The sequence below is a fragment of the Periophthalmus magnuspinnatus genome, chromosome 7 (genome assembly GCF_009829125.3).
Source record: "Periophthalmus magnuspinnatus isolate fPerMag1 chromosome 7, fPerMag1.2.pri, whole genome shotgun sequence".
Taxonomy (NCBI): Eukaryota; Metazoa; Chordata; class Actinopteri; order Gobiiformes; family Gobiidae; genus Periophthalmus; species Periophthalmus magnuspinnatus.
The window spans coordinates 25,810,735-25,829,975 of record NC_047132.1 but is presented as its reverse complement, the minus strand read 5'-3'; the positions used below and the strand labels follow the sequence as shown (position 1 = coordinate 25,829,975).

Genomic DNA, 19,241 nt, shown 5'->3' with positions numbered 1-19,241 from the left:
ATATATATATATATATATATATATATATATATATATATATATATATATATATATTATATATATATATATATATATATATATATATATATATATATATATATATATATATATATATATATATATATCCAATCTCAGGTGAATGTACAGAAAGGGCTACTATCTATCTGCTCTGTAGAGTGTACCTCTCTTAATGACCTGTAAGTTTTGCTTAAAATACAAGGCAGCATAAAATAATTGTACCATATAGCATATTCTTATGCAACTCATTATGTTTGGTATAAAGATGACTAAGGATACCCAAGTGATGGGGACAAGGGCTCCCAGTACATGCTCTACATTCCTTGTTTGTCTGAAGAAATTTGTCTTCTTTTAACATTATCTTCCAAAAAAGTATAGCTTGAGAGAGTATAGTATGAGGCTGAGTGAACTGTGCATATGGTTTCTCACTTGAGGGCTAATCAGTCAGTGTGCAAGACAAGGCTATGGGGTCAAGGGAGTCAGTTGCCAAGCAACTGTACCTAATATAAACAATTTGATCACATAATTAAAATTATCTAATAGAGCCTTTAAAATACTTTGTCATTAGAATTTTTAATTAAGTAGAACACATTTCAATTATTAACTTGGATATCAGATCTAAATGTTGATATATAAGTATATCAGGCCTAGCCTAATAATAACAGGCATATGAAAAAAACTACTGTGGAGCCAATATATCTGTATATTTGTCTACTAATACCTAAAATGTATTACTTTTCTATTTGAAACTTTTAATGGTCTCTAGATCTATTTATAATTATATAGGCCTGAGAGACTGATAAATAGTCTGTAGCGTTGGCCTATGTGACAGGTGTGATGATTTATTTCGTGTACTTACAAGAAAAACAGATTTGTTATGCGCACCAAGACTGACTCCAAACATTTAACTTCCATTCCGCGTGTTAAGCGCATCGCAAGCGAGTGTTGCTGGGAAGAGCGGCCCCAAACACTACTGCTGTTCCTGAGTGAGTTCCTGGCTGAATTTCACTGGCTGACGTCAGCTGACTGCCTTGGCTCTCCGCTGCTCCGGACACAACGCCGCGTAAAAATGCTGCTCTCAGTGCCGCCAAGGACAGGAATTAGCCCGTACAACGGATACATCGGCAAAAACACAAAGAAGGTAACGCTACAGCTTATTATCATTTATTTTTGCCAAACCAGCTTGTTTCACTAAACGATTTTGTTTGTAATTGTTATGTTCAAAGCCCGAGTGTTTAAGCTGAAATGTCCTTGAGAGTATATAACAGCCGACGTTTAAAGTCACTTTAATGTTGCTGTTATACCCTCTGGTGAAGGTTTTCGTTGTTCTCGTCAGCGTATTTTAGATGATGATAAAATAGCCTTGGCTATTTTATCATGTGCTTCTACAGTTTGCAGAGTGTGCGCGTAACCGGCGCTGTGTTGTTTGCCCAGACCTATCCGAAACAGAGCATTAGGATTCGAGAGATGCTCTCAGCACCAACCATTATAAAAGTTTATCTTTTGCATGACATGATGGATTTTCACTAAATCGCTACAGCCTAAGTAAAGTTCCCCTATTTTACGTTACGCGCACACACTGGCCCCACCCCTTCAGCCTCCAGTCTTAATAAAGATGATTACTAGATGGTTAGTATAGCATTTTTTTTTTTTCTTTGTGCAATTCTCGAACAAATTGTCGGCACTAGGCAATATTTTAAAACTCAGAGGGTAATAATGTCCACCAACTGTAGATTTACGACTTTTAATTTTAAGGAATTTAATTAGCAAAATAAATTATGACAAATAGTCATCTATTCCACTGATCCCAACACCTCTCTTCTCCCCGGTGTTTTTCCCAATCTCTGCTTCATAGACGGCAGGAATTCAAATGGCTTTGCCACAATTAATGACTTGGAATTCTTGGAATTTTCTGTCAGAAGGTTTCCATTTCAACAACCCCCCTCTCAGAATGATGAAAAACGAGGATCATAACAATTAACAATTAAAAAGTATCCCATCTTTTGAGCTGAATAGTCCTTAAAATGTTGGCTCTAACACTTAGTTTAAACTCATATAGCGATTAACATATTCTATAACAACATATATTCAACATTTTGACAAAGTCACAGAATCCTGCTGTGAGTAGCATCCTTGTCTTTAACTACAAGAAAGCAGACAGAGGAAAGGAATAGTCTCCCTCCTTTTGCTCCCCTCTGCTTTCGATTAACTCCCTCTGGCTCTGTTCCCTCTTGTATGCTCACATACCTGGATTTCTTGGCTGTCAGAGTTTTGGTTCACATAGAGAGGAGCAAATTCCTGAGTGAAGGCTTAATCAAAGATGAAGGCACCCTCTTTTTTGAGTGATACATTTATATATCTGTGCGTGCTGGTGTTTTTGTTTTGTTTTTTGTTTGTTTTTGGGGGTTTTTACTAGCAAAACTATCCCAATCAGAAAGAGTCTAAGGATTTCTATTTGTTTGAACATGGTTTATGTCATAATTTTCTCCAATGGGCCATTGAAATTGTTGTCTTTTTCAAAAAGGTAGAATTCCGCCTGGATCAGAATTTAATTTCAATGAGGCAAAAAACGCACTTATGATTTGTTCATAGATCAAATATTTTAGTGCTTCTTTCATTTGCTGTTGGAATTGCTTGGTTTGTTTAAGACATGTATTTTCATTCCATATCATCTGTTACGTAACACAGAAGCATCATGTCATTACTGGGCTATTACGTCGAACCAATAAACAAGGACTAACTTTTTGGCAATTTTGGTCCATTTTATATTGCAGCCATGATCCCACATATGTATACTAAATATTATCACTCTTAAAATGTAGTTTAAGTCATTATAATTCAAACCCACTGCTGCATCCTGAATTATCTACTCAAAAGACAGTGAACAGTTGTTAATTGCTCAGAAATATAAATAGTGAGATGTACCTAGAACAGATGAAAATAAACATGTGTATTGTATAGTAGGTCAGGAGATTTTTTTAACAGTTATTGGGAGAAGCATCACACTTTTTATTCACAATTATTCACACCATGGCCAAGATACTGTGAAATACGTAAATTATAAATTCACAATGACTTTTAGGTTACCATACACCTATGTGACCAACTTCATGAAATCTGAATGAAAAAGGTTGTGACATAAACAGAGGTCTACCTCTTGAGTATAGATTGAATTTAAATGCATTTTTTGCTGCTTATATTAGGTCCTGTATAATCACAATCATTGATTAACCAAATAATCTTAATGTCGCTCTGTATATAGGACAAATGAAGAGACCATCATAACCATGTTAAAGTCCTGAACATATTCACACACTAGGACAGAATGTTGAGGGAATCGTGGGTTAATTCTCTTCATTTTGGCTCTTTGGAGCTAGTGCTTTCTTGCATACCTTATCATAGCTAACATAGCATAACAAAATTAAACACTGCCTTCTGATACAGAGCACTTGAATAGGATTAGTACTCAAAGCTAACAAGCTCACAACCCAATTAGACAGGCCTGACCAGGTTCGGTCCACACTCTACATCTGTCTGGTCTGGGCAGGTGCATCTTTGTATACTTCATAAGCGGCAGCCAAACAGTGGATGGATAGATGGGAGAATGTGAAAACTTAAGTTGATTCAAAAGGAATTACTATACATCAAGTATGCAAAATAGTAAACCAGGTGTCCCTGGTATTGTCCAAGTTCTTTGAAGTTAAATGTGTAGCTATACCAGGTGTTCTTTGAGATACTTGACAATGCAGCCATTCACACAAAAGGAAAAATCCAAAGAATATTCTTTGCTAACAAAGAATACATGTGCCTTGGAAATCTTCTTTATTTCTAAATCATTTTAGACTTCTATCCTCCAAAAAGCCCAAAGGATTAACACCAAGACTAACTAAGTTCACCTCCTTCTCTTTCTTTAAAATAAGGTTTTCAAGGACATTCATCAGAAGGTGCTGACATATTAGAGCAGTATTTTTCCTTGATGCATATATATTTTTAAACTGTTTTTGTTTGTGATCTTTCCAGCAGGCGCTTATGTCCCCTTCCAACCATCACATGGCTTCTCCAAGCCCCAGTAACACCAACAGTGCAAGCTCCACTCCCCGCAGTAACAGCAGCAGCCTCAGCAGTAGTAACAGCAATGGAGAGCAACTGAGTAAAACCAACTTGTACATAAGGGGACTGCATCCAGGCACGACAGACCAGGACCTAGTCAAGCTATGTCAGCCGTAAGTATCACCGAAATCCCTGGCTGTTCAGCGCACTCGGTGTTCTCTGTGCACTGTATATGTCACTGTTTACAGTGAAATATACATTATAAAAAGAAACAAGAAATCTGATAAATATACATTTTCCTGTGTCATTAAAATTCCAATTGAATTCCAATAGTTCATAATACATAATTAGAATGACAATCTTTTGATAACATGTGGGGCACCAAATGCATACATAATTCAACTTGCCTCTTCTAAATAAATTAATAGATAAAGATGGAAATGTTGTTAGTTTCACGTGGCAGTCAAAATTATGCACATTCATATTTTTTTAGGGTTAGGGTGATTACATATTTTCTCCAATATTGTCTGTGTCTAATGGAGACCATGTAGGCAAACATCAAACAGCTGTATACTCCAATTTACTGTGTCTGCCATGTTGGTTAGTTCTTCAGGGGAAGACATCAAATAAATGTGTCTCAGATCAGAGTTCTGATTTTCCTAATTGAATACTGGAGGACTGCAATGAGAACCAGGAGAATGTGCGAGACCGAGAGGACTGGAGAAGAAGGAGGAGAAATGGGAGTATCCTAGAATGAATTAGGGGCCGATGTAGGGAGAGGCCTTTGAATTTACAGCTGTCTGGAAGATATGGCTCACATGAGGCAAGCCCAGCCCTACAGGAAATGGTGAGCCCAAGGGAAAAGGAAAGACAAACAAGGGCATGAGCGGGGAGGGGGCGTCAGAATCAGAGGGGGAGGAGAGTGGAGACTTCAGGGTTTGTGCGTGTCAGGTGGTGTTCTATGGGGGAGTTCTCATATTTCTTCAGATAAAATCACTGCATGAAATACAGTTGAAACCAGAAGTTTACATACTATATATATATATATATATATATATATATATATATATATATATATATATATATATATATATATATATATATATATATATATATATATATATATATATATATATATATATATATATATATACACACACACACATAAAACATTTTTCTCACTGTCTGACATGAATTTGTTAAATGCCAGAATAAGAGAATTAGAGAAGAATTTTTTAGACAATTTTTCATTACTTTCTTCAAAGTCAGAAGTTTACATACAGTAAGATTACTATGCCTTTAAACAATTTGGGGAAAACCCAGATCATGTCTTTGGAACCCTCTGGTTTATTGACGGCATTTGACTTAATTAGAGTCACACCTGTGGATGTATTTGAAGGCACACCTGAAACACACTGCTTCTTTGTCTAACATCACGAGAAAGTCAAAAGAAATCAGCCAAGATATCAGGAAGAAATTTGTGGACTTGTACAAGTCTGGTTCATCCTCGGGTCCAATTTCCAGATGCGTGAAGGTGCCTTGTTCATCTGTTCAAACAATTATACGCAAGTATAAACACCATGGGAATGTCCAGCCATCATACTGCTCAGGAATGAGATGGGCTCTGTCTCCCAGAGATGACCGTGCTTTGCTCTGAAATGTGAATATCCACCCAAGAACAAAATCAAAAGACCTTGTGAAGATGCTGGCTGAAGCTGGTAAGTGTGTGTCATTACCCACAGTGAAACGAGTACTGTACTGAGATGGGCTAAAAGGCCACTCTGCCAGGAAAAAAACAAAACATTACTCCAAAAGAAACATGAAAAAGACAGATTACAGTTTGCAAATGCACACAGGGATAAATACCTTAATTTTTGGAGACCTGTCCTTTGGTCTGATGAAACTAAAATCGAACTCGCCATAATGATAATAATAGTTAAGTTTGGAAGAAAAGGGGGAAACTTGCAAGCCTGACAACACCATCTCATGACATACTGGGGTGGCAGCACCATGTTATGTGGTTGTTTTGCTGCAGAAGGGACGGGTGCACTTCACAGAATAGATGGCATCATGAGGAAAGAACATTGTGTGGAAATACTGAAGCAACATCTCAAGACATCAGCCAAAAAGTTAAAGCTTTGGCGCAAATGGGTCTTCCACGTGGACAATGACCAGAAGTATACAGCCAAACTGGTTACAAAGTGGCTTAAGAATGACAAAGTCAATGTTTTGGAGTAACCATCACAAAGCCTTGATCCCAATCCTATTGAAAATTTATGGCCAGACCTGAAAAGGCATGTGCGAGCAAGGTGGTCTACAAACTTTGCTGTCAGGAGGAATGGGTCATAATTCCTGCCAACTATTGTGAGAAGCTTGTGGAAGGATATCCTAAACATTTGACCCATGACAAGTCATACAGGTTAAAGGCAATGGTACCGAATACCAATGAAATGTATGCAAACTTCTGACTTTGAAGAAAGTAATGAAAAAATATTCTGGCTTTTAGCAAATAGAAATAATTTAGTAATCCTAATTGACCTAAAACAGAAAAGGTTCATTCTGATTTCATGTCAGACATCCATCCATCCATTTTCTTCCACTTATCCGGGGCCGGGTCGCGGGGGCAGCAGTCTAAGCAGGGACTCCCAAACTTCCCTCACCCCGGACACGTCCTCCAGCTCCTCCGGTGGGATCCCAAGGCGTTCCCAGGCCAGCTGAGAGACATAGTCCCTCCAGCGTGTCCTGGGTCTTCCCAGGGGCCTCCTCCCGGTGGGACATGCCCAGAACACCTCCCTAGGGAGGCGTCCAAGAGGCATCCTGAGTAGATGCCCGAGCCACCTCAGCTGGCTCCTCTCAACGTGTAGGAGCAGCGGCTCTACTCCGAGCTCCTCCCGTGTGACTGAGCTCCTCACCCTATCCTTAAGGGATAGGGTGAGGAGCCACTCTGCGGAGGAAACTCATTTCGGCCGCTTGTATCCGCGACCTTGTCCTTTCGGTCATTACCCAGAGCTCATGACCATAGGTGAGGGTAGGAACGTAGATTGACCGGTAAATCGAGAGCTTTGCCTTTGGGCTCAGCTCCTTCTTTACCACAACGGACCGATACAGCGACCGCATCACTGCCGACACTGCACCGATCCGCCTGTCAATCTCACGCTCCATCCTTCCCTCACTCGTGAACAAGACCCCAAGATACTTGAACTCCTCCACTTGGGGCAGAGACTCACCACCCACCCGGAGAGGGCAAGCCACCTTTTTCCGGTCGAGAACCATGGCCTCGGATTTGGAGGAGCTGATTCTCATCCCAGCCACTTCACACTCGGCTGCAAACCGCCCCAGTGCCTGCTGCAGGTCCTGGCTCGAAGAAGCCATCAGGACAACATCATCTGCAAACAGCAGAGATGAAATCCTGTGGTTCCCAAACCAGACCCCCTCCGACCCCTGGCTGCGCCTAGAAATTCTGTCCATAAATATAATGAACAGAACCGGTGACAAAGGGCAGCCCTGGCGGAGTCCAATATGCACCGGGAACAGGTCTGACTTACTGCCAGCAATGTGAACACAGCTCCTGCTCCGGTCATACAGGGACCGGACAGCCCTTAGCAAAGAGCCCCGGACCCCATACTCCCAGAGCACCCCCCAAAGGGCACCACGAGGGACACGGTCGAATGCCTTCTCCAGATCCACAAAACACATGTGGACTGGTTGGGCATACTCCCATGAGCCCTCGAGAACCCGATGGAGAGTATAGGCTGGTCCAGTGTTCCACGACCGGGACGAAAACCACACTGCTCCTCCTGAATCCGAGGTTCGACTATCGGTCGGATTCTCCTCTCCAGTACCCTGGAATAGACCTTACCTGGAAGGCTGAGGAGTGTGATTCCCCTGTAATTGGAACACATCCTCTGGTCCCTCTTCTTATACAGAGGGACCACCACCCCGGTCTGCCAATCCACAGGTACTGTCCCCGACCGCCAGGCGATGTTGCAGAGACGTGTCAGCCAAGACAGCCCCACAACATCCAGAGACTTGAGGTACTCAGGACGGATCTCATCCACCCCCGGAGCCTTGCCACCGAGGAGCTTGCCAACCACCTCAGTGACTTCAGCCAGGGTGATGGATGAGTCCGCCTCCGGGTCCCCAGTTTCTGCTTCCTCCTCGGAAGACGTGACAGTGGGATTGAGGAGATCCTCAAAGTATTCCTTCCACCGCCCGACAACATCCCCAGTCGAGGTCAGCTTCTCTCCACCCGCACTGTAAACAGTGTTGGTGAAGCACACTCAAGTTCAACTATAATTGTCCACATTTTGATCCCTTCCCCACATGTTTGGTCCAACATGAGGTGTAGTTTGGTGGGCGCGGTGGTTGCTGTCCATGTCTTGCTCCTGCAGTTGTGTTGATGGGTGTGTTGGTCATGGTAAGTGGCCAGATCAGGCTTGGACAGTGGAGTGAATACTGTAGTTTCTCACACATGATTGATCTTGAGTCGTTAAGAGCATAATCTCAGCTATAAAGGACTGTGCCATATACTTTGATCTTCCCTACAAATGATCATGTAGAATAAATTAGCCTTTGCATTAATGACTTGCATGTAAATTGTACTGATTGCAATTTATGACTTGAAAACTGCACTCAGATACAAACAAAACAATCATCAAGAAGAAACAAAGCAATATTGCTACAATATTGCATTCACTCAGTGTTTGCACAGTAGTTTGAAACTGTTTAAATAGTTTTCCATTAGTAGTGTTGGAGGAAAATTATGATTTATAGTATGTTGCATGCTGAATTGTAGATTGAGCACGCATTGGATAAAACAAGGAGAAGAGTATCACATTACACTGAATGCACATGCCTGGAGAGATGGAGACTGATAGACTCTCTCCTGCACACAGCATTTGCCTAACTAAATGTATGTTTTTCTCTAACGTGTTTGCAGGTATGGTAAAATTGTTTCTACAAAGGCTATCCTTGACAAAACTACAAACAAATGTAAAGGTAAACAAAACCTTATTGTGTTCTTCACCTTTATTCATTTATTGCTATTTGTTTAGTATTTAAAGCATTTTACACATTTCTGTATTTGAATTTAAAAGTTATTCTTAAAACAAAGTCATTTTCCCACTTAAAGCATCTTAGTGTATCATGTGTTTTTCTGTGTCCCTGTAGGCTATGGCTTTGTGGACTTTGACAGTGCCTGCTCTGCTCAGAAGGCAGTGTCAGCTCTGAAAGCAGGCGGAGTCCAGGCTCAAATGGCCAAGGTAAGGGTAATGATACAGGGAATCTCTTTCTGGTGACAAATCTGCACAGGTTATGTGCTTGAATGTTGGTCCCCATAGGAGCGGAGCTCAGGGAGTGTGTCCTTGGGCTTTTACTCTCTGCTCCTGCACAAAGACTTTGTCTGTTCTCCCTTGTGGCTTCTGACTCAGAGTCTGAGCAGCTCCTCGGTGAGCAGGGACCTCTGCAGCCACCCGCCCTGTCAACATACTCACTTCATGCCACAATTCTCTGGCCTGAGGAAGATTATAGCACTCTCCCAGTGGCATGCACTAGTACACAGCCAACTCACTTCTTACTTATGCCCTTTACAAACAACACATACAGTTCATTCTCTTGTTCTGTACAGCAGGGTACATACATCAAGTGACTTTGGGGAACATGAGTAAAAACAAATGGCAAACAACCGTTTGCTCCTTGACTGAGCCAGCCTGTGTGTGTTAGTGAAGGGCATCGCAGAATGCTGCTGTTGGTTATTGTCAAATTCAAAAATAAGAAGAAAATTAGAAATCCAAAAAGAATGAAACTATTAAATCATGCATGGCCAAACTGTGGCCCGGGGACCAAATGTGGCCCTCAGACCAATTTTTCTTGGCCCTTCAGCTTCCAGGTGAATTGGCCCATTTTTCCCTAAACAGTACTTTTTACTGTACATTTCTGAAAATCAACTTTAACAAGTCCATATCAAATATTTAATGTATCTCATTGAGGATGTAAGCATGAATAAAGGTCTAGTGGTTCAGTCTAACTTGTAATAATAACACAGATTTGAAGTATTCACTGTATTGGTGACCAGTCTATGGCTCTCAATCAGCCCTCAGCTTTGTGTTTTTATATATAGCCCTTAATGAGAAATGTTTGGACACCCCTGTATTAAATAGTTATTAACAGTATTTGTCTCAACTGCACCGATCCCCATAATATTCCAAAGATTGTAGGCATATAATTATAAGCTGTGATTTCACACCACCCTCTGCTATCGATAAACCTCACTACCATGCATCATTCACCACTTGAAAATTAGAACATGTAACAATTACAATTTTTAATCCAGGGGTGTCCAAACTTTGGTCCGGGGGCCAAATGCAGTCCTCCGGCTTTCTGATGAATTGACCCACATTATCCTGGGAAGTACTTTTTATGGATAGTTTTAAATCCTCTACTATTGTAACTCAGATAACTAACCAAACTGATATGAAACAGTTTTTCTGAGACAGAATTAAGTTTTTGGCAGGACATAAAAACCTCAGATAAAATACTTTTTTGTCCAGTCTCTAACCCTCCATGTGATCAATATGCAATCCGCCCTGAAAAATGGTTGATTTTATTTATTTATTTGATTGGGATTGATTTGTTTTGTTTTTTTTAGGGTGAAAAATATTACAGAAGCTTCTTTTCCTCAGTCGTTACTGTCTTAACTGTCTTTAATTCTACTTCTCTTACTACTTACTTACTTCAAATTTGATCCCTCATCAAATTGGTTGATGAAGGATCTCTTTGGTTCATGAAAGGGAATTTAAAAGAGAAAGAGATCCACTGTGTTATATTTGTTACTGTTTTAGAAGCCTATTTATCATTCTGACAATGTATGTTTTAGCAACAGGAGCAAGACCCCACCAACCTGTACATCTCAAACCTGCCACAATGCATGGATGAGCAGGAGCTGGAGAACCTGCTGAAGCCTTTCAGTCAAGCTATTTCCACACGGATCCTAAGGGACGCCAACGGAACCAGCCGGGGAGTTGGTTTTGCAAGGTGCACTTTAATAGGCACAATATATAACAAGTAGTGAAAAACATTAAACTGAGGTTTAAAAAGATGTAATCTGTTTGTTTTAATTTCAATGTAGCGTGTTTCTATGCATTTACTACAGTGGTTTGACAAACTAACAGAACAACTGAAAAGAGAGTTTGACATAATAATTTTCTTGTTGTTACAGTGTGCCCTCTATTGGTCAACATAGCTTGAACAAATTGTTCATTCAGATATTTTGATGTTTTATTCAGAATGGAGTCAACAGAAAAATGTGAGGCCATCATTCAACATTTTAATGGGAAATACATCAAAACACCTCCAGGAGTACCAGGTGTGTTGTCAACACAACTCTTTGTACACTCAAATGATATGACAATATATTGCAATTATAAAATATTGTCAAAACATTTCCCCAGTCCCTCCTGAACCGTTGTTATGTAAATTTGCTGATGGTGGTCAAAAGAAAAGACAGAGCCAGGGGAAATATCTGCAGAATAGTCGGGCCTGGACTGGAAATGGGGACAGTGTGAGTTTAGATGATTTGCGTTCTAATAACTCTGCTTAACAGCTGCACTTTATAATGCAACCCTATTTAGCGGTGGCCTCCATTGACCCTTGTACTGTTGACTGCATTATTTCCCCAGGGAGGAATGACTCTCACGTATGACCCTACCACAGCCTTTCAGAATGGGTCAGTCATTATTTTGTTTAACAGTTTTATTTCCTTTACCTATCGTCCCCTACAATCGGTTTTCTTTTTCAGGTTCTACCCTGCTCCCTACAGTATCACCCCAAACCGGATGCTTGGAGCTTCTCTTTCTCCATACATGCATTCCCCTATATCAACGTACCAGGTACACACCCCATCCTGGATACATCAGCCATACATCATGCCACCAACTGTGAGTATACTAAAGCCTAAAACCTTCTTAGTTTTCATGATGACAGCAACAAAAATATAACATTTTCATTTTATATTTTTGTAAGAATGCAGTGTTGACATCAGGAATGGACCACACAATGTCTATTCAACCAACTTCTGTGATTGGACACTTGTCGCAGCAGCTCAGTCACCTCTCCATGGGCAACAATGGCACTGTCAGTATATTTAAAAGAATCTTAGTCAGTACAACAAATGCATTTACATGTATTCAGTTTTTTTTTTTTTTTATGTGATTACATACAATTTACTCTTTTACTATGTAGATTGATAGATTGGGGGGAGGGGGACAAATGCAAAAATGGGTAAAATATAAAAGAAGTTGAATTCCACATTTCTTAATTTGTCATGAATTGTCCTCACAGTTTAAACCTCATTTGATAAGCCTGGCTTGTGATTTTTCTCCAGTATCTGCCTGCTAACTCCTCTATACAGGGAACATACATGTCCCAGTACTCCACGCAAGTGCCTCCCACAAACATCTCAGTCGAGGTAATAACATCAGTTCATATGAACAAATAAACATGTGTTAAAGAGTCCACCTTAATCTGTTGCTCATATCAGGAAAGTGCTGTCCAACAACCAGGGTCGACTGAGACGCCAAAACAACACACAACCTACTCGTACCAGCATAACAAATGAAGAGGGATCCAGAGTGAGTTAATCCTTAAATATCACCACTTGTTGAAGATGTACAAAATAATATGGATTTACTGTGTTTTTTTTCTTCACACCCTAGAGTGCACGGGTGCTAACTACTCAGAAAGGACTTTGACATGTTTTCTACAGTAAATTACTTCCATCATAAAGCTGGGTGACCATTGACAATAGGAAATTAGTCTATTTTTTCATGTGAAGACTTTTCAGACACACACGTTTTTGCTCCTAAATGTACAAGAAAAATGCTGTTCTGGAAATGATTTTCACTTTATGTCCTCGTGAAAGAGTTTTGAAACCTCACTCAATTCAGTCTTTCTGCTTTTGCCTGAAACAAGCCCAGGTTGGGTTGAATTTTTTAATACGAACAATCCACATTGTTTGGATACACATTTAATAATTAAATGTGATCAGAGGTCTTCAGATTAGTACTCTTGAATTTATTTTATAACAATGCTGTGGACAATCAGAACAGTTCTCAATTAAAATAAATAAAACATAAAAGCATTCCATAGTCAATGTCATACACGTCTTTTAGCTTTAAGCAGCTTGACAAAATCCAAAGCTAAGTGGAATTACACCTCAGCTTTTACTTTAAGTGTCTTTCAAGTGTCCTTTGATATTCCGCGATTAGTGACCAAGGACGATTGTTTTGGCCTTGGCGTCTTATTTTCTGTTTGATTGTTTTTATTTCAAAAGTTTGCCAAGAAGTTTAATAGTTTTTTATGCCTCATTTTACAAAGGATTTATTGTTTATAGAGTAATGTGCGCTTAGTTTTAGCGATGTTTTTTGACTGAAATTGTTTTGTTTCTTCAAACATCTGGGAAACAATGTGTGTTTTGTTTTATTTTTTTATCTTACCTCATTCTGTCAAATCAATGTTCACTTGTGTTCAAAGATATTTAAGGTGTGCGTCCATCCATTTTATCTACTCTGTCCAATCCATGAAATTAATTTATTTTTCTGTGATTGCAATATAACTGATGTTGAAGGGACACTTGATGACAATGACATGGCCAATATTTTCTGATTTTGATGTTGCAATAAAAGGGAAAATTTTCTTACCAAAAATATTCAGGTGTAAGTAACATAATATGACAGAAATATACTCTGTGGGTGTTAAACTTGGTCTCTAAGCTACACCTCATATTTTGACTACTTTTACATTGTTTTAACTGCAAATAGGCCAGTTCTATATAACAAATACATTCATGCCTTTGCATATTGCCTTACGTTAAACTGGAAGATAAGTGCTATTCTGGATCTAAATCCCATTCCATGAGAGCCCGCTTTTTATTTAAAGTAACAACAAAGTAACTGTTTTCTCAAATGTTACATGTTACAACAACAAAAATGTCCTTTTTCATTCATAAACTGCTGTCACCTGAAGGTTGCCATGTTTTTATGCACCTGAACCCAAACTATTCCAAACATGTTTAAATCTGCTAAAAGTTTTGGAAAATTGAACTTTTTTGTTTTTTAATAAATGATGATTTCACTGATTATATGTGTTACTTATTGGTTTATAGAAATAATAGTTGCATACAATACACAAACACACAATACTTGAATTTATTCTAAAACAGACCTGGCTATATATAAAACAAAAAATACAAATGTCTTCATAAAAAAGTATATTACACTGTTCACAAGGCTGTTTTGAGTTATGTACAACATTGAAAATAGCCTGGACAAGCCAAGATTTGCTTTTCACAAAATAAACTTTTAACATAATTTACATCATTGTATAAAGATTTGGAATATAAAGTTGATACTTGAAGTTGTACCTGTTTTCCAACTTTGAACAGGAGTTTTAATGAAAGGAAATAAAATATACACTGAGATCAAATGTCAAAACCCAGTTATAAAATGTAATTTTAAATGTTTGGCATTTGTCTAGAACACAAAAAGAGAATACTTCAACCTTAATATGGTGATCCATCCCAAAATGTTTGTAAACATGACGTGGCATAAACATGAACATGGCAGTTCAGCTTCTATTATTAACAGTGTATCAAACACTTTATGGCTAAGGACATATAAACATATCTTAGCTGCCTGTGAATACTCCATAGTTTTACTTTGACCGGACAACAAACTTGTGGAGTAACTGTCCCTGACCGTTCCAAGTCATGGCTGATGCAAGTAGTTTGACAATTTGACGAGCACAACTAAATTGTTTATTGAAGCTGTAGCCACCGCTACCAGATTATAAAATCTTCATTCACAACAGTTTGTGGTTGACAATCTCCCAGACCATTCTTCGTCTGAAGTACGGCATATGTTTCTAAACCAGATGGAAACCATTTCTGTTAAGACATTTTATACATAAGAAATATTAATTTTACTGATCGTCAGGAATAAATTACCTGTGTGAATGTGATGGGCTTGTCTTTGGTAATGTAATCTGCATATTTGCATGTGAACATCCCACAGTCACTACCGTTCATCTGTTGTGGAATCTCCTGTTCAGTGCAAAGAGTGAATGTATAAATAATATGCGTGAATGTTTTTATTATTTAAAAAAAAAACTACAATCACAATTGCCTAAGAATTTGCATTTTCAAAACCCTGTAAGCGAGACTTACATTGCGCTTTTTGCTGTGCAGACTCCAGCCTGAGGTATCCATTTCTTTTCCCTTCTTATCCTTACTCTCCTGCTGCAGGTACTCACTGTAGACAAAAATGTTATTTTGGGTAAAAAAAATAAATCCCATTCACATTTTTTTATTTATTGTAAGTCCACTCAACATCATCTTCACTTACAACAAAATTCTACAAGCTTCATCATTGTTCCCTCCCATTGAATCAAAGTACATGACAACTTTTTTACGAAAATCCACAACCTGAGAAAAAACATATGTTAACATATGCCAAGCTATCCTAATAAATGTCTTCATTCTTGGTTCAGCGACTTACTGAGAGACACCAGTGCACTCCCAGGTGGACAGGTACAAGTAAAAGATCCTTAGAAAAAATATCCATCCTTTTTGTCCAACGGCGAACAGCAGAATAACCACTGCTTCGGAGTTTGGGGAAGAAAAAGGTGTTGAATGTATTGACTGAGGGTAGAGTAGGGTCTTTGCTGCGCTCAACCAAAAGATTCATGTAAAAATTGATGACCTAAAGCATCAGAACACAATTGTCAATACTACAATTCTTGCAGTTGTTATACATTTAGTGCAGGTTTAATCATCTCGAACCTCATCATTAAGCCAGTTAAGGTTACTGAGGGTCTGCAGGTCCTTCCGTGTCAGGCTTAGACCAAAACCTTCACTTAAAACTTCATGTGGATTACTACCCCTTAGCAGCCTGTTGATTTCAGCCTCCATTTCCTTTAGAAAAATGCTGAATATTAGCACTATATGAAAGTTTAAATTATTCACCATGTACACACAAACATACATCAGTGAGCTCTGGAAATTCAGGTTTCTCCTTCAGCAGCTTAGGTTCTTCTGTGACTGGTGCCAGAGGAACTTCTTTTTCCAAAGGAACCCTCACATGGACCTCCACATGTGGGCTGCGGAGGTCCTCTTCAGAAAGCCGCTGTTAAGAAAATGCATTACTTTATATGTACATTTTTGATTGTACAACACTATATACAGTCAAGATTTACAGGTACTTACTTGCCGGAGGAGTTGTGCTGCTAGTGCTTCCTGCTCCTCGATTTGTCTCCGTCTTTCTCTTGCACGAGAGTCATACATACTTGTCCTGAAAAGGTTAAAATATATATATTTACTTATTTATTACAAAAATGTTCAATATATAATTCAATATTAAATAAATGTTGGCATAATGAGGTCTTACAATTCCTTAATCCATAATTCAGCTTGAAAGCATGGTAATCTGCAGAGAAACAAAAATGGTGAACAATTTGCTTTGACCATCACATAAAATGTATGACTTCAGATCACTAGAGCCTATACTAACCTGGCATTTTCTTCTTTTTTAGTATTTTGTTCTTTTACAAGAATTACAGAATCGCCATCAGGAACTATCAGAAAAAAAACCAAAAACATTTACTAGAGCGTCCCCACTTAGTTACATTTGGACTGAATGTTAGAAATAAGAAGCTGACCTGATGACTGTGTGTCCTGAGAGGTGCTATCCTGAAGGGTAGATGGGGATGGAGGGGAAATTGCTTTTGTGAAACTGACGTCAGTGTCCAAAAGCCAGGTTTGGTTTCCTGTCTTGCTTGAGGCATTGACTGGACTGTGGAGGTTACTAGAGGTCTGGCTTGGCACATCTCTGGGACTTGGAGGATCGCTTGGTCCTTCTGAAGCTTCTTCTATAGACACAGGGGAGGAGGAACACTGGAGCAATCTCCGACTGCTTGTCAGAAAACTGGTGCTGAAAAGACAAAATGAGAGTTTAATAGTGGTAACAAAAAATGACAACCTTTCAGAACAAATGTGTCGTACAAATCTCGATGGGATCTCAGAATAGCATGAGTGTTGCCTGTGTGAAAGGCTGACTGGCCACCTGATACAATGGACAAAAGCTGCCGATATATCTCCTTTTCTTCTTCACAAATAGACTAGACAACACATTAAGAGAAATGCATTACATACAAACAGTTATTACACATTTATCCTAAATATTACACATCTTTAAGACTGACCTCTTGTGCAGTGCAGTGAGGCTTGGCCCTCTGAATGCGCCCAGATGATGTGCTGTTTGTCGGACTTTGTACAACTTTAATGGGGAAGGTCTTTTCATACATAGTGGAACAGGGGCTTGGTGTACTCACACCGCTAGTTTTGATGTAAGAGCAAATAGCAAAAAAACAACAATACAATGTCATAATTAATGCAGGAAGTTGACACTAGATCACACAGACTTTTACATACTTGAGTGGTCCTTGAGGTCTGAGGTTTAGAGGTCTCCCTAACCGAGGAGCAGAATGCAGTTTGGGAGTGTTGGAGAGTACTGTGTTGACAGAGTGCCCGTTTGTTTTTGGTCCTTCTCGGTGTGTAGGGCTCATGCATGCCTGTCGTCTGCACACTTTTGATCCAGAATAGGACTTTTCATGCCTGTACAATTCTACGGAAGATAAGTATGTAAAATGTAATTTATTCAATCTAGTTAGAATATTGTGTAAAAATACATTTGTCTCTCAAGAGAGCATTTGAAAAGTGAATTATAGATGTTTAAAAGATCATTGCAACTTGCAATTGAACTCACCAGTTTTAGATGATTTCCACTCCAAAGTTGTTGAGGGAGCAGCAAAAGTCTTATCCAGCAAATGGTTCTCCAAAGCCTTACACAAAATAATGTTTTAGTTAATGAGCACAGCATGTATGTTATAAGAAGTGTGCCAGAGACTTACTGGTCTCCTTGCCCAAACAACAGAAGATGATGTGGAGGGTCTTGCCATGGCTTCTCTTAGTGGAGGTCCAGAGACAGCAGGTATCACGCTTTTTAAAGTGGGACTCATGTTCATCTTCATCCAAGCTGCCACACTGGAGCTATGACTCTTGACACCTTGAGCAGCGATTTTCACTGTGTCCAAAAGATCTCCTGAAGAACAGAACTTCACTGTTAATACAACCCTTTTTCACTCAATTCTCACTTATTTCAACATCGTAGTTTACCCATGCGAGATTTTTTTAATGCCAAGCCATGTTGCTCCTCGTTGCTATTGGGATCTTCTAGGCTGAAAAACAAAAACAGGCAAGGGATTGTATAATAACAAGAAAATACACAAATTACAGACAACAAAAAAACTCGTGAACTGTGCCAATGTGCGTGTACGTTTTCATTTTCGCTTACCATCCAATCGGTCTTTTCCGTCTCCTCTGAAGATCTCCAGGAGCATTAAGAGTATCTAGTGGTTCCGCCGCGGGTACACCATTACGAAAACTCGCGAAACTAGTTTCTATCCATTCATAAATTTTATTCATCATGGTTAGACAGTTTAGGGAGAACGGTGCTTCTTATGAGGTAGCCCGTTTTAACCGGTCGAAAGATCGCTATCGAAAAATAAAAGGCTAGTTTGTGTCATTCGACCGGGAAAAGTTTCAACTAGTGTCCGCTTAACTATGTACGACTGTACAATTTTAAGAAATCCGAACAACCCTTAGAAGGCTGAGTGTTAGCAAAATAATAGTGCTAGCACGTTATGCTAACAAGTTACCTTGGTAGCTTACAGTGTTAGCTCCGTAGCTAGTAGTTAGATGAAAGTATGTTTAAATACATATGGGAATGAGATAAGTCACACAAATCACATTCGGAAAGAAGTTCGTAGTTTGAATTACTTACTAACATATAAACGCTTCCTCAACATAACATACAAAATATTATAAACTCGTTTAAGAATAACATCTCCCGCTTCTTCCTCATTCAAAACCACAACATGGCTGAACTGCACGTTTGTAACATAGCGCACTGTGATTGGATGAGGCAGCGGCTGGAGCTTGAGTGTAAAGAGTTGCTATTGGTTAATTGCTGATTTAGGGTTTTACGTCACCACTGCCGGTCAGTAATTGGAGGTGAACGCAATTAAATATTCAGTGCATAGCTTTTCTATTATCAATTTCATTC

The 19,241-nt window shown here is 39.2% G+C and overlaps 2 protein-coding genes across 4 annotated transcripts; one reads left to right on the top strand and one right to left on the bottom strand.

The window, feature by feature from the left end:
- The first annotated feature begins 1,010 nt into the window (after positions 1-1,010).
- Positions 1,011-14,201, top strand: rbms2b (RNA binding motif, single stranded interacting protein 2b). Of its 3 annotated transcripts, XM_033969531.2 has the most exons (13): positions 1,011-1,159; positions 4,039-4,241; positions 9,008-9,066; positions 9,238-9,329; positions 10,943-11,100; positions 11,352-11,431; positions 11,517-11,626; positions 11,745-11,791; positions 11,864-12,002; positions 12,088-12,198; positions 12,449-12,532; positions 12,605-12,695; positions 12,780-14,201. In XM_033969531.2, exons 1-12 carry the CDS (start codon positions 1,088-1,090, stop codon positions 12,680-12,682), a joined length of 1,233 nt encoding a protein of 410 aa, XP_033825422.1. In that variant the 5' UTR covers positions 1,011-1,087; the 3' UTR covers positions 12,683-12,695; positions 12,780-14,201. The 3 variants fall into 3 exon arrangements, with proteins under 3 accessions (XP_033825422.1, XP_055078890.1, XP_055078889.1); XM_055222915.1 differs by having other exon boundaries at positions 11,745-12,002; positions 12,780-12,857; XM_055222914.1 differs by having other exon boundaries at positions 11,745-12,002; positions 12,605-12,845.
- A 55-nt stretch (positions 14,202-14,256) lies between these two features.
- Positions 14,257-19,084, bottom strand: senp1 (SUMO specific peptidase 1). The gene is made up of 18 exons (XM_033969836.2): positions 18,471-19,084; positions 18,293-18,354; positions 18,028-18,218; positions 17,883-17,958; positions 17,549-17,741; positions 17,320-17,452; positions 17,120-17,235; positions 16,777-17,048; positions 16,629-16,692; positions 16,506-16,544; positions 16,325-16,409; positions 16,104-16,244; positions 15,902-16,033; positions 15,618-15,821; positions 15,465-15,544; positions 15,287-15,371; positions 15,068-15,163; positions 14,257-14,985 (listed from the first exon to the last, which is right to left on the bottom strand). Exons 1-18 carry the CDS (start codon positions 18,602-18,604, stop codon positions 14,923-14,925), a joined length of 2,166 nt encoding a protein of 721 aa, XP_033825727.1. The 5' UTR covers positions 18,605-19,084; the 3' UTR covers positions 14,257-14,922.
- Positions 19,085-19,241: the final 157 nt, after the last annotated feature.